Source organism: Hippichthys cyanospilos, chromosome 20 (assembly GCF_059441005.1).
Source record: "Hippichthys cyanospilos isolate Australia breed blue-spotted pipefish chromosome 20, RoL_Hcya_1.0, whole genome shotgun sequence".
Lineage (NCBI taxonomy): Eukaryota > Metazoa > Chordata > Actinopteri > Syngnathiformes > Syngnathidae > Hippichthys > Hippichthys cyanospilos.
Genome location: NC_142388.1, coordinates 15513779 through 15528482, shown reverse-complemented (window position 1 = coordinate 15528482; position 14704 = coordinate 15513779). Strand labels below are relative to the sequence as shown.

Sequence of the window (14704 nt, the reverse complement as noted above, 5' to 3'; positions counted from 1 at the left end):
TAAAACCAAAAATCAAAGCCTGTTTTAAATCCCCAAATTTGTTTAAAACAATCATTTTATTATAGTAATACAAAGTTGGAAACATTTTCACTCACGTATTTCACAGTCCCATCTATGCCTCTTCGTCCTGAACCCACACATTGTTATGAGTAGTAGATGAGCTCTTTCTTTTTATGAGCAAGAAGATTTTTATAAACGGATATTTTTCTGAGCAAGAAAATTTTTATAAACGGATATGCCTGGACATCGAATTAAAGTAAAGCCTCGTATATCATAACAATACACTTGAAATTTCAATTTATTACAAAAGAAATCTAGGTAAAAGTCAGATTTCCAAAGCTGCGCATTTTTCCGTTGCTGTCTCTGTGTCTACATAGTGTGTGCTTTTGCTCTCGGCACACCTACGAGTCACGTGATTGGCTCCCAGAGACCAAGCTGTCAATCAATGTGCTTACTAGCAGGAGCTTTATTTATTTTTTACAGGAGAGACAAAAGCAAGCTTTTGGATCCTCTTGCTTTTTGTAATAAATAGACAAGTGAAAAAACAATACAGTACAGCGTCAATATTTTATTTCAAGACAACAGTAAAGCCCCTTAAGCCAATCAGGATTCAAACCACAATGCACTGTAAAAAATATCCACACTGTAAAAAAATCTATGAAGCAGCGACCCCGTGAAAGATGAACCGCGATACAGCGAGGGATTACTGTATACTCTATATACTCTCTTTGCTGATTGTTTTTAATACATTCCCTTGAGTGAAGCACCATCTAGTGGCTGCATAACACAACTCGATCTAGTAAATGCATAATGCAACCCCAGCCAGTACTATGGTTTCAACTCTATGTGTGCTTTATAATCTGGAGCGCCTTATGTTTGACATTTTTTAGAAATTTGACCATTCATTGATGGTACGCCTTATAATTCTGTGCGCTTTATAGTGCAGAAAAAGTAATTGTGATGGAATGGGTGCATGTAAAGATAAAACTGCTGTCATGTCATACCTTATTACTGTTTTTCTGTTCCCTATTAGGTTTCTTTGCCATTACGATGAGTGCTGTGGTGGTTGCGGCAGCCATCCATCATGGAATTGACCTAACTTACATTCATAGCCACTTCCTGCAACTTGCTGTGGCTACCTTCCTCGTTTCCGTCCTGCTCAGTATCTACCTGTACATCCGTTCCTGCTACGCTCCCAGAGACCAGCATTCACTTGGCGGAAGCTCAGGTAAGGCCAAGTCAAAGAAAAGCACACACTACATTGTCTCCTATTTGCCTATCCTAATTTTCATTTATTTCCAGGCAATGTGATTTATGACTTCTTCAAGGGACGTGAGCTTAATCCCCGCATTCGAAATTTTGATTTGAAATTCTTCTTTGAGATGCGTCCAGGACTAATTGGCTGGGTGAGTGAACGCGGAATCTATTTAATACATTTACTCTCATGTGAAATGTCAGTTCCTAAAATAGCCTTTTTACTATGATGTCACACCCACTTCTACAGTAAGTAGGGAGAAAATTAAAAATGTCATGATAATGGCAACACTACTCAAAAGATCCTTTGAAAAATGTTCTTTGACAAGGGTTTTGTCATCGTTTCTACATGACTTTAGAATATCAGTTATGAAAACTTACCATTTTAAGTTACCATTTTTATATTAATATTAATGTTTTCAGCTATATCAACTCAGAATGTTTAGTTTGTGTAACTACGTTTCCAGCAATATCAACTAAATGTTTAGTTTTCATCTATTATCTGTAGCTGCTTATCCTCACTAGGGTTGCTGGCTTGCTGGTTCCTATCACAGCAGTCTTTGGGCATTAGGCGGGGGACACCCTGAACTAACCAATCGCAGGACACACAGTGACAAGCAACCATTCACACCTAAGGACAATTTAGCATATCCCATGCATCTTCTATGCATGTCTTTTTTGGGATGTGGGAGGTAGCCTGCCTAAACCCATGCGGGCTCAGGGAGAACATGCAAACTCCACAAAGGAAGGCCCGAGAAAGCTGGATTTCAACTGTGACGCTGAGTTGAACGACTCCGCTACCAAGCTGCCCTTTTTTAGATTTCAATAGTAACTAAAACTTTGAAAATGAAGTTAACAGACCTTTTCTCCCATATTCCCCTGTTCTCAATGTTGTTGGTTTCGTATGTTTGTAATATTGCTTGTCATTGTATGCCCTGCGATTGGTTGGTTCAAGGTGTCCCCCGCCTGAACAGTTATGATTGTTTTTTTTTTTGTTTTGTTTTTTTTACATCGAGAAGCATTTTAGTCAGCGCTAATTTTTCTTATATATATATATATATATATATATATATATATATATATATACACACACACACACACACACAGTATATATATGAGTTAGGATACACCTGCACATCTAATAAACACTACTCAGCCCACTTGACAGGTTTACTTCAATCTTGACGTCTACATTGGTTCCTATTTATATATTTTCTTATACAGTGGGCCCCCGTGTTACGAACTTAATCTGTTCAGCGGCTACGCTCGTAACTCGAATTGCTCGTATGACGGGCAATCCAAACCTATAACATATATATAACATAAATAAACAAAGGAAAAATGACATTTACCTTTGGGGCGACGTGACTTGAGCTGGATGGAGGCAGAGGGGAGCAGAGACCAACCCGCAGAATTTATTGATTTATTTTCTTAAACGAGAACATATCACTGGCGATTTCCTAATCCATAATAGAAGAAGCCTCTCCATTTTGTTGTCGAACGAGGTCTGTCCCCCGGCAAGGAAAGTCTTGCCCTTAGAAGATTGCCGAGCGGTTACGGCCATACTCACGAGCAAGGTTAACTATGCGTGCGCCTCCTTCGTATTTTTTTATTAACTCCTGCTTGGTTTCTATTGTCATCATCCTCTTACTTCTTCCTTTACCGCCACTTGCAATTTTAGAAGCCATGTCTAACAGATAAAGTTTGCAAAGTCTTCACTACACACCGACCAGCTGTGCCATCAAGCTAGATGAAGCCGTTCGGCCAATAGCATATCGGCATTTCTGTGATTGACGTGACACCGGCAAATAGCATATCCGCATCTCCTTGAGTGAGACCGGGACTGTGACCTTAATCGACCAATAGCATATCGGTATCTCCGTGACTGACTCCGTGACATCGTGACTGAGACAGTGACTGTGACATTGTAAGAGCAATAGCGTTCAGCGTTCCCGTGACCAGCGTGAACATTTGATTTCGTTGATGCAGCAAAGCGAAAATAATTGTACGAACACATTGACCGGCATGTCGGATTGTTCGTAAGACGAAAGGTTAGTCCGTAAGAGGTGGACAAAAAAACGCTGCGGTCCACGCTCGTAAGTCGAAAAGTTCGTAAAAGAGGGAGTTCGTAAACCAGGGGCCCACTGTATAAGGTTATGTGCTTTTACATCATCGCTGATCACACTATGACCTTATTAACAGGAAACGTGCAGTAATTTTGAAGCAACAGAGATAAGTGGCCATATTAATTTTTAATATCTAATTAAATTAAGGTGTACTAAAGTTATGCTTTTAAGTTCAGCTTGCTTCAAACACAAATTGTTGAAATAAAAAAAGTACGAGTTAAAGTTACTCAAAAGTATGAACAAGTTGCACATACTCAATTCTAATATGTTAGTAGAAGTTTTGTTTGTTTGTTTTTTTAACTTTGAGTTTACACTACTCAATCTAATAAATTATTTTGAACATTCGTGTTTACAGTGTATACAAACATGCCACCCATTAAAAAAACATTCTCCTTTCAGCAGGAGATCTTTTTCCGTTTTATTTTTCATTTATTTTCAATCGGCATTAGAATACAAGTTTTGTGAAAATTTGTATTTCTGTTGGCCTTTGAGAAAATAACATAACACTCCAAAAAAATAGCTTTTGATTGCAAAATAATTTATTTGCACACAACACAAAACTTAACTGAACAGAATTGAACTGAACTACAGATTCAAAAGTTTTTTTGTCAAAGGCATAGTAATAACACGCAATGAAATTCTTATTCTGTTCACTTCCCCAGGTAGACTGCATTCCATAATCGAGCAAATAATAAGGTAGGCAATTAAATGAAAACTAAAAAACAGTAACAGAGCATAAGAGCAGTAATAATGAATAAATGACTTGAATTACATTCTGAGCATATTTCGGGGTAGATTAAGTGGAAGAACTGTGTACTGTGTACATATGAGAAAGATATGCAAAATGTGCAAAATATCATGTAGTGCAAAATATTATGTATTTAGCAGCTTTTCTGCACTGTGTGGGTAAGAGGCAGATTAGTGCGTGGGGGATTTGTTAAGAATCCAGAAGGCCTGTGGGTAGAAGCTGTTTGCCAGACTGACAGTCCTGGCCCTCAGGCTCCTGCCTGATGGCAGCAGTTCAAACAGGTTGTGTTGTGGCTGAATATTATCCCTGATGAGGTGGTGTGTCCTCCGCAGAGCCCTGGTGTGGTAAATATCCTGCAGTTAGGGGAAGGCTGCTCCACAAATATGCTGTGAAGTCTTGATCACACGCTGGAGAGCCTTCCTGTCTTGTGCTGTACAGTTGCCGTACCACTGTGAGGTGGAAAGGACACGTTGGATTGTATATCTGTGGAAATTGTTGAGAATCTTTGCTGACGTGCCAAATTTCGTTAGTCTCTGCGAATGTACAGTCTGTGTTGGGACTTCTTGATGATCTGTCGAGTGTTGTGGGACCAGGTGAGATCCCTGCTGATGTAGGTGCGAGGAATTTGAAGACTTTCCCCCTCTCCACCTCAGTCCCATTGATGAATAGTGGTGGTTTGTGTGGCTCCACCTGTCACCTTAGGTCTATGATCAGTTCTTTGGTTTTGTCCGTGTTGGGGTAGAGATTGTTGCTGCGACACCAGGCCACAGCGTCTGCCACTTCTTTCCTGTATGCTGTCTCAGCCCCACCAGTGATCAGCCCGAAGACTGTAGTGTAATCTATTTTTTTTGAGGAGGTGACACAGTCATAGGTGAAGAGTATGTAAAGGAAGGGGTTCAGCACACAGCCCTGGGGTGTCCCTGTGCTGAATGTGCAGTTGTGAACTCTGACTAATTGGGGTTAATTGTTATTAATATGCAAATATTAGAGGGTTCACAGTGTCTAGAATGGACTTTTTGATATGAGTCATGACAATTCTGTCAAAGGACTTCATTTTGATTGAGGTATAGCGCTATAGGACGGCCACAGCTTCCGTCCACATCTGAGTTTTCCTCTACCAGATGAGCCTGTAATTTACAGAAAAATGTGCGATTACAAAATATACAAATAATACAAAATATGATTATAGTTGCCACATTGTTGATTTTCCCCATCCCACACACATCACATTTGCAACTTAATTGTACTGTATATGATTGGTCGGCGATTGTTCAAGCTAATTCTTACTTCTCTGTTGTGGGGGGGACGTCTCTCGACAGCTGTCAGTGGTAGATTGTTCCCAATTATTGGACAACTCCGCATCAGGATCTGTCTCACATTTGTCATCCTTTTCGTGGTCACCAGCGTTTTTCTCTTGAGAGAGCATGAGATCCGCCAAACTTGGAATGCCCCGCGCATCGCAGAGCTAACCGGGCTGATAGTTTTGCCTCTGAGGTGCCCGGGCCACTGTTGTTTTACACTTTTTTCACCACTTGTCTCGTCATCCGAGACTCTTTTGATTCCTTTGTGAACGTTTGCTTCATGAAGCATTCCTTTAGTGTTATTTTTACTGTTTTTGGTCATTATTTTTCTCAGCTTTCTAGCTATTCCCTCTTCCTCTTAATTCTGTTCTCTTCTTTGTGTTTGCTGTCATGAGCTTTGTTGATCTCTTACCAAATGCGCTTTTGGTCACTGTTTTTATAGCTTTAAAAAGGCTTGGTGCTTTGGATGGGAGCTGCATTAAAACCCAGAGATAACTCTCATGCTAAAAAAAAAAAAAAGTATACTCTGTGGTTATACAAGAATGCATGCCAAGAAGATACTAAAAAAAAAAAAACACCTACAATTGCCATCTAATTATGGGGTCACCAATGCCACCTCTGCAAGCGCTAACCAAACTGCACCGCACTTCCATGAATGTCTCCTTGAACAAATCCTCTTAAAAATTAACGTGATAAATTTTCAAAATAACTTTAAATGTTATTCACCTGTAACCCTTAAAACTATACGGAGAGCATGTTTTTTTTTGACCAACATGAGCATAAATTTGTGTTTTGGTCAAAAATTAGCATGTACTGTATGTTTGTTATTTTTGAAGTCGTGTTTTAAAAGTCTTCTTGTGAGACCTAAAAGGGGCCCTAACCTTCCTAAGTGGCTTAAGTTGATTTCGATTGCTAAACTTTGGTCAATCATCTCCCAGATGTGGGCGACATCATCAAAACCATCTTTATTTATTCAAACACGTAAGCATGACGTTCTCCAGCCTTCTGCTTAGGTCTAAGGCACAGGTGTCAAACTCAAGGCCCGGGGGCCAAATCCGGCCCGCCACGTCATTTTATGTGGCCCGCGAGAGCAAATCATGTAGGTTTCCATGACCCTTGCTAAACTCTAGCTTGTTGTGTATAATGAAAACTAAAGTTGAGATTTTTTGGTTTGTTCTGTTACAGTAATATAAACAATAAATGAACAAACTAGAATGCTTTACTTCTGATTTCAAAACAACTAAGCCATCAATTTGTTGTGTACAGTAATAATACTATGAGATCATTTAATGACGACTTGGTTTCCTCAACATATCGGCCCAATGAAGGAAGTTCTCGCTACAAAGTGGCCCGCGACAAAAATGAGTTTGACACCCCTGGTCTAAGGGTAAACAGAAAACCCTCTTTATCCTCCATTCGTGCCAAAAAGGTTATTTAAAAAAAAAAAAAACAAGACTTTTTTTTTAGTCAACTCTGCAAGCAGTCAACCTTATTTTGCTCAGTTAAACCACCCCTTTACAAGCACATTTTTGGAGTGTGGGGGGGGGGGGGGGGGGGGAGTGACAACAGAGGGGGCTATTTAATGAAAAATACAAAATAACTGAATACATTCCTTTGATTATCTTTTTCTTTAGGCAAAAAGAGAAACGTGCTCATTACTGTTTAGACAGTACAGGGGACCCCCAGTCTATGACGTCCCTGCCTTACGGTTAATTCAACTTACGACGAGACCCACAACGTTTTTTTTGTCCCCTCTTTATGCCATTTCTTTTGCCTTGCGACACATCCAAGATGGCAGTCGGTGTGCGTACGTGACCACCATTTTGGATGTGTCCGTGCTCATACGTCTATAAACGCGTCATTACTTACTTCACTACAATGCTGGTATTCTATTGGTCGGTGTCACTGTCAAAATGGCCGCATGCTAAAAACTGGATCTTGTCTTGACTGCTCAGAATAACGTATTTATTTTGCATTTTAACGTACATTTCAGTGCTTAATTCAAACTTGAATTGGTTAACCATGGGTCCCAAGATTGCTAGTGATGTTAAAGAGAAAAGTAAGGAGATGATTAGGATTGAAAACAAAGCTGCGGATATAATGAAGAAATATGAAGAAGGTTAAGCTAGGCTATGCTATCCTCACTAGGGTATATGGCTATAACAAGCTGTTACATCATTTTGAAGGTAAATAATTTAATTGTACATGTATATATGTTATACATGTATATTATATATAAGTAGCACTTACTATACTATTTTATCCCCATTTTTAATATGTATATACAATTTTGATATATTTACCTGGGGTTTTACACGCATTAGTTGATTAACATAGGTTTGGATTGCCCGCCATGTGGCGAATTTGTGTTACGATCCCAACCGCGGAACGAATTAATTTTGTAAGCAGCGGGTCTACTGTATTAGTGGTTATTGAAACTTTGACTTAAGACAAACCGTCAACCCGGTTATTGGCTCATGCCAATTTAAGACTAGTAAGTAGGCATGGGACAAGATATAAATCCCACAAGATGAAATATCTCACAAGATTGAGTCCACAAGAACAAGATCTGACGAGATTTTTGCAACATTTTTAAAATAAAAAAAATGCAAATTTAAACTTTTCAATTTTAAAATGAATCATTTTTATTGAGCAGGCTGCAATAAATTAAAGTTTTTCTATATGCTGTTATAACAACAAAAAAAACTATCTCAGAGTAAGTAAAAATCAACTAAATAAAACACTCTTTTCACACACTGCTTCAAGAAAAGTTGCAGGTGAAGCCTTTCATAGTTGAACATGAAAAAAAATGTTTAAAGTGCCAAACATTAAGCAAAAAAACACTAATGCCAACTGAGGTCGCAGAAATGGAAAGCATGCAAAGGAATCAGTTGTGATGGCAAAGTTTCTTCATGGCATCAATGACCTCCACTTTGGTTTTCTTGTAAAGTGTTGGAACTACTGTATGATTAAAGTGATGTCAAGGAGATAAGTGGCGAGTGGTTTGATCGTTTAGGGTGTATACCGGGTACAGGTTGGTGTATCAGTAAGAATGCAGGTATAGGGATGGGTTGAGAGACTCTTCACTCAGGCAGTTTAAAGATGGTGAAATGATGACAGATGATATAGATAGACATAGGCAGATGATAGATGCAAACATACGCAGAAGATACTACTGCAGAAGATAAGATGCAGCGTCTGAAATATCAAAATAACAATAAGTATAGGCCATATTATGTAAATTATACTGTGCATATAAGTGAAATGAATAACATTAAAGCATTAACATGCCGCTGAAAACCATATGAATGAAATACATGACTGAAATGCCACTAACTTCAATAGATGGAAGTCACACTGTCACAATCAGTATTGAGATTACACTTGTGCCCACATTGAAGGCCTATTTGGCTACACTAAAATATTCCATATTTTTCGGATTATAAGTCGCTCCGGAGTAAAGTCACACCAGCCAAAAAATGCATAATTAAGAAGGAAAAAACATATATGTCGCATTGGAGTAGAAGTCACATTTTGGGGGAAAAATGTATTTGATAAAATCCAACACCAAAAACATACATGTCATCTTGAAAGGCAATTTAAAATAAAAATAAAATAGAGAACAACAGGCTGAATAAGTGTACGGTATACTAAGATTACATGACTGACATGCCCGGTAATGTAAGTCACGACGTAACATATGAGTTATTCAGATAACTAGCATAAAGAATATGCTAACAAGTTTACCAAACTATCAGTTTCACTCCAAATCACTAAATCCAATGAAATCTTCATCCTCTGTGTCACTTTTAAACAACCCCCCCAACTCTTGAGGTAGACGATGCGCCGCTTCCTCTTCTACGTCGCTTCTCCGTCAGACTCATCGGTGCCATTTTAGTTCAGCCCTTCTCGGTTGTTTTTATAAATTACCGGCAATGTTGAAATTATCAACACAGGCCTAGAGCGCCCTCTTGAAGTTTATTGTGAAAATAACATGTGAAAGATGTAATAATGTGTTAATAATTTCACGCATAAGTCACACCAGGGTCACACCACCCCCAACCAAACTATGAAAAAAAAACATGATTTATAATCCGAAAAATACGGTTTATATGGTTTATGGGGAACACCTAGGGGCCAACAATAATAGCACAAATCTCAACGTTAATGAATGCCTAATCCCGCAATTCTCTTCCAAAAATAAGGCCAATTTCACACAAATACAACAGATAACATGAAAGACTTACCTTTTGGTCATGATACCACACTTAAATTGAATTTAGGGACGTGTATGATTTGACGAGCAAACCACACGGCGAACATACACTCAATTGCACGACACTGATTTTCTGCATACACGAACATACGCAGGCATGTGACACGGAAGGCACGGCGATTGAATTGTATCTCTGATTATGCAAATAACTAAACAACACTTGTCACTCTGCTGAACAAGAACATACAACATTTTGAGCCTTTTATACAAGCCTAGTTGCCCTCCATTGCACTTCTGACTCAATGCCTCAAAAAAACTGAAAAGGAAATTAATCTCGTGGCATTCAATCTCGCGAGATCTCGTCGCATCCCTACTAATCAGTCAATTTTCATGTGAGTGAAGGTGCAGAATTCTGCTTGTTCATGCAATCATAAACATACCCATCACGTATAATCATTGAGCATTTGCCACAAACCTTTCTGACTCTTGAAATATGGGTAATGACATAAGATTCACATTCGTGGTTTTATAGTAAAATATCCAAATGGGTTTACTAGCTTACAGCCTATCAAATGTTATCAACAGCTCACACCATTTTGCATCTTAAATCTGTCAAAAACTGCTCACTGATTAGTGACTTGAAATTCATTCAATATCTAAGAAGCATGTTTTTCATGCAGAAGACAGCTTAAAAAAATCACAGCAATTGCTTAAGAATTTGTGAACAAAAATACATAATTTGCGAAGCTTTTATTACTTTTATTAAAGGGATAGTTTTTCATTAAAAAAGAATCAATTAAATGATTGTAAATTTCAAAAACTTGCAAATGAATGTGTTCTTAATGACCAACAGTATGTTTTAAAAATAATCATAGGTCTAGTTATCAATAAATTATATTACATGGGGGGTGGCGCTTCTCTGGAGGCGGCCATGTATATTATATCTACGGGCAATGGTAAATGTAGCACCTGCAGCACCTCCTGCTGCCCGTAATGAAAACTGTCTAAATCTTACACACAATCCCTTTAAGCTCCCATATTTGGAAATACATATTTACATATTTACTCAATGTTATATACTTTAGTACAATTTTTCCTTCACCTGGAGGGAACATCGAATAATAATTAAGATGGAAGACAAAAACAGCAACAAAAAAATACTTCCATTATATTGTAAATAATAATAATATGGCAACTGTTTATTATTGAATGAACCAGATCAACAAACCTTATGAAATTTTCATGAGCATAACATGCAGAGAAGCAAAAGATGCTATATATTCTAATCATTTTCATACAGACCTTTAATACACTTTGTTGAGAATGAATAGTTATTAGTTCATAGAATTTCCCCCCAAAAATGCGTTTGTCCATGATTTCAAAAACATTCAAAAATGACCTTAAAAAAATCATCACCCATGACCAGTTACAAAAAACACAGAAAAACTGTTAATAAAGGGATACAGATCATCCGTTGTACATTGCATCCATAACAATGGAAGACGACAGGTTAAAAAAAAAAAGAAAAAAACGGGGGGGGGGGGGGGGGGTTTAATTGTTTGAAATAGATGATACTACAGTTATCCCTTGTTTTTCGTGGTTAATGGGGACTGGAAACGCCCCGCAAAAAGTAAAACTTGCAAAGTAGCGCCCCCACTTTTCAAATTTAAAAAAATCTTCATGATATACATATTATTTAAGACAAATATTACTGCAGTACACAGATTTACTTAAATCTTAAATTATTAAACCTTACACAGTAACTGAACACTTCCCCTTTCCATCCTTTGACGTCTCTCACGTCATATTAGTGGCATATTAGAAGTCGAATTAAAGTCAAAGTGCAGATAACCAAACATGACGGAAATGAGAGTTTACACTTGAAATACCGTTTTATTATAAAATAAATCTAGGTAAGAGGTCTCCTAACGGTCCGGTGTTCGTCTTGTCTCCTCATGGTTGCCTTGGTCTAAAGCGGAAGTTGGGGCAGTAGATGACAACTCCTGCCAATCGCGTGTGTAAGTGCCTATCACCCTCTCGGCTCCGGTGCGACCATCGACCAATGAGGGCAGTAGGCAAGGCAAACAGCTAGGTGGCAAATTTCAATCTGAAAACACGCACACACACGTAGGCAGTGACAGGCAGAGGAGACAGACGAACACCAGGCCATTGAGAAACCTCTTACCTATATTTTTTTATAATAAACGGTATTTCAAATGTAAAGTCACATTGCTGTCGTGTTTGTCTACACTTTGACTTTAATTCGACTTCTAATATGCCACTAATATGATCGCGGCTGCGCAAGAGACGTCAAAGGATGGAAGGGGGGAAGTGTTTAGTTACTGTATAAGGTTTAATAATCTAAGATTTAAGTAAATGTAAAAGTAAAGTAAGTAAGTAAAAGTAAATGTACTGCAGTAGTTTGACATCCCTGGCAAGTGCATTTATAGTTATCTCATCTGTCTGGCATGCAGGAAACTAACACAGCGCATCTTTCTGCGATATAGCTTCTTCTTTTTTTCTCCCAAAAAAATCTGCAAAAGACCGATGGCGCGAAAATCAAAGTGCAAAGTAGCAAGGGACCTCTGTACTCGCTGTAAAAAGTATCAAGCCTGGGGCTTTGTGCAGTTTTCTAATTCTTTCAACCATACTCCCAAGTGACATAAATATAGAACTATGTTAGTGTCTGAATATTTGGCATTGAAACGGTTTGGTTTGACATTGCTGGCGTTCATATTATGTTGACATTAGAGCAATATGAAGTCCCCACCTGTAAACCGGTGTATATTTGTGTGCTAATGATGGTGGTTGTGTCTTTCAGTGCCTGATCAACTTCGCATTTGCACTGGCAGAGATGAAGCAGCAGAATTTGGAAACTCCATCCTATGCCATGATTCTTGTGAATGTCTTCCAGTTGTTCTATGTCGTCGATGGCCTTTGGAATGAGGTACATAGAAGGCTAATTGTTTACAGGCTTGCTAAAGTCCTTGCATTGATCATGAGTTGAATAACCTGTATAAACCTACCCTTTTCAGGAGGCCATCTTGACCACCATGGACTTGATGCATGATGGCTTTGGCTTCATGTTGGCCTTTGGAGATTTGGTGTGGGTGCCTTTTACCTATACTTTACAGGCCTATTATCTGGTCAGCCACCCAAATGTTTTGAGCCTCCCTGCCGTCGCTGCCATCGTCTTGCTCAAACGTAGGAAGATTCCTCTATTTGTCAATTTCCTGAGTTCAATATTGTAGGAATCCCACCCATCACATTTTCTTCATTGCATTTCTCTTTTCAGTTATTGGTTTTTACATCTTTCGAAAATCCAACTCTGAGAAAAATGCATTTAGGAGAAACCCATCAGACCCCAAACTGTCATGTGAGTATATCTTGTGTTGGGTTTACACTCTCTGATAGCAACTCATGCTGTGAGAAAACTCATGTCATTAAAATAAACACATCATAAATGGCACATTTGGCAGATTATGAATTAGAAATGTACTGTAGATCTTAGGATCTTGAGAAACTGGCAGTGAGCCTGACTGTGATTTACATTTTTTAGCAAATGATTGACATTCCCTTAAAAGTGATTGTAATGACCTGTATTGGTAGTTTAAACCTTAAACATAACTACAAACTAGATGCCGTAACACTTTAGTGGAATTTCAAACACTTAAAAACATAAAAAGAACCAGAAAGTTTTATAAAAGCCAAATGCTAACAAACCATGTAAACCACAATAGACAGATTCATAGCCACAGTGATGCAGTGTTATAAACCCTTTAAGGAAAAAAACATTGGAAAACAAACAGTGGAGCAACACAAGGAAGACATGTGGTGTAATGCTGACCGGCATGACTTCTTTACTTAAGACGAACCTAACTGTAACTCACTGTGACCGTCATCTTTTATATGTATGGCTGTTTGTATTATAGCACACCACTAACGACCAAGGCATATACACCGGGAGTCTTGCACTCACAAGGACTTAATGATGACAGAAACTGTTAACATTTATTAATATGTGCTGTTCTGTTTTCTTTTTCTTCTTCTTCTTCTTCAAAAAAAAAAACGCCAGATCTGAGAAGAATTCCCACAGCAACAGGAAAGAGTCTGCTGGTGTCGGGTTGGTGGGGGGTTGTCCGTCACCCCAACTACTTAGGAGATCTCATCATGGCTCTGGCATGGTCACTACCCTGTGGTAAGTAGTGCTCATTTTACCTATGAAAACTGTTGGGTCCTTGGGACTCGCAATACTTAAAAAAAACTATGGGTCTCGGCAGAAATGTTTGGAGTCCCAAAACTTGCACAATAAAAGGACAAAGTAAATCCAAGGTTCAAACTGCATTTACAAGACGTGAGCAAAAACCAGCAACAGATATTAACAAATGTCAAGATAAAACTTATTAAACTAGAATGAACTACTTGTAGCATCCGTCATCATCTTCTTCATACGGCAACCACTGATGAACAGTCTACTTTGGTAGAAAAGTCCAATATTTAGTTTGGATGGTAGGTTGTTTAGTTTTCAGTGTGCCTGATTTTTTTCCCCTCTAATCAGGCTTCTGAAGCATTTTGTTTTCGCTTCTTTACTTTCTTGCTCATTGTTACCTGATTGTGTATTACAGTGATCCCTCACAACTTCACACCCACCCTATTGCGCCCTCAGTGCATTGCGAATTTTTTTTTTTTTTTTTTTAATAAAAACCCTATATTGCGGAGAGATGTGCTGTAGAGGTTCCCTGCATGCCAGACAGACAAGTTTACTATAAATGCACTTGCCACAGGCACTCCTTCGATGTTCAACTGCTGCAGTACACATATTTACTTAAATCTTAAATTATTAAACATTTTACAGTACAGTAACTGTACTGTTGTCCCTTCCCGTTCTCATCTGTTTGGCTGTAGTCTCACGGAGATCCACGGTTTTATTAGTGGCGCCCGGAAATCTGATTAGAGTGACTAAACATGATAGCAATCAGAGTTTACACTTGAAATTCTAATTTATTACAAAATGGACTTGGTAAATGGACTTTCACTTATATAGCGCTTTTCTACCTTG

The 14704-nt window shown here is 38.5% G+C and overlaps 1 protein-coding gene across 4 annotated transcripts in view; it reads left to right on the top strand.

The window, feature by feature from the left end:
• The window catches only part of lbr (lamin B receptor), a 45496-nt gene that overhangs the window by 26674 nt on the left and 4118 nt on the right, over window positions 1–14704 (top strand). For 3 of the 4 annotated variants that reach the window (XR_015863733.1, XM_088402657.1, XM_088402658.1), the window contains exons 8-14: window positions 1034–1228; window positions 1303–1406; window positions 4047–4076; window positions 12467–12592; window positions 12681–12849; window positions 12941–13021; window positions 13721–13843. Coding sequence is in view for 3 of the 4 variants with exons in the window: in XM_088402657.1 (XP_088258783.1) it covers window positions 1034–1228; window positions 1303–1406; window positions 4047–4076; window positions 12467–12592; window positions 12681–12849; window positions 12941–13021; window positions 13721–13843 (828 nt within the window). In the remaining variant the exon portion in view is untranslated. The remainder of the gene's footprint in view (window positions 1–1033; window positions 1229–1302; window positions 1407–4046; window positions 4077–12466; window positions 12593–12680; window positions 12850–12940; window positions 13022–13720; window positions 13844–14704) is intronic. The other variant, XM_088402659.1, reaches the window with a different exon arrangement.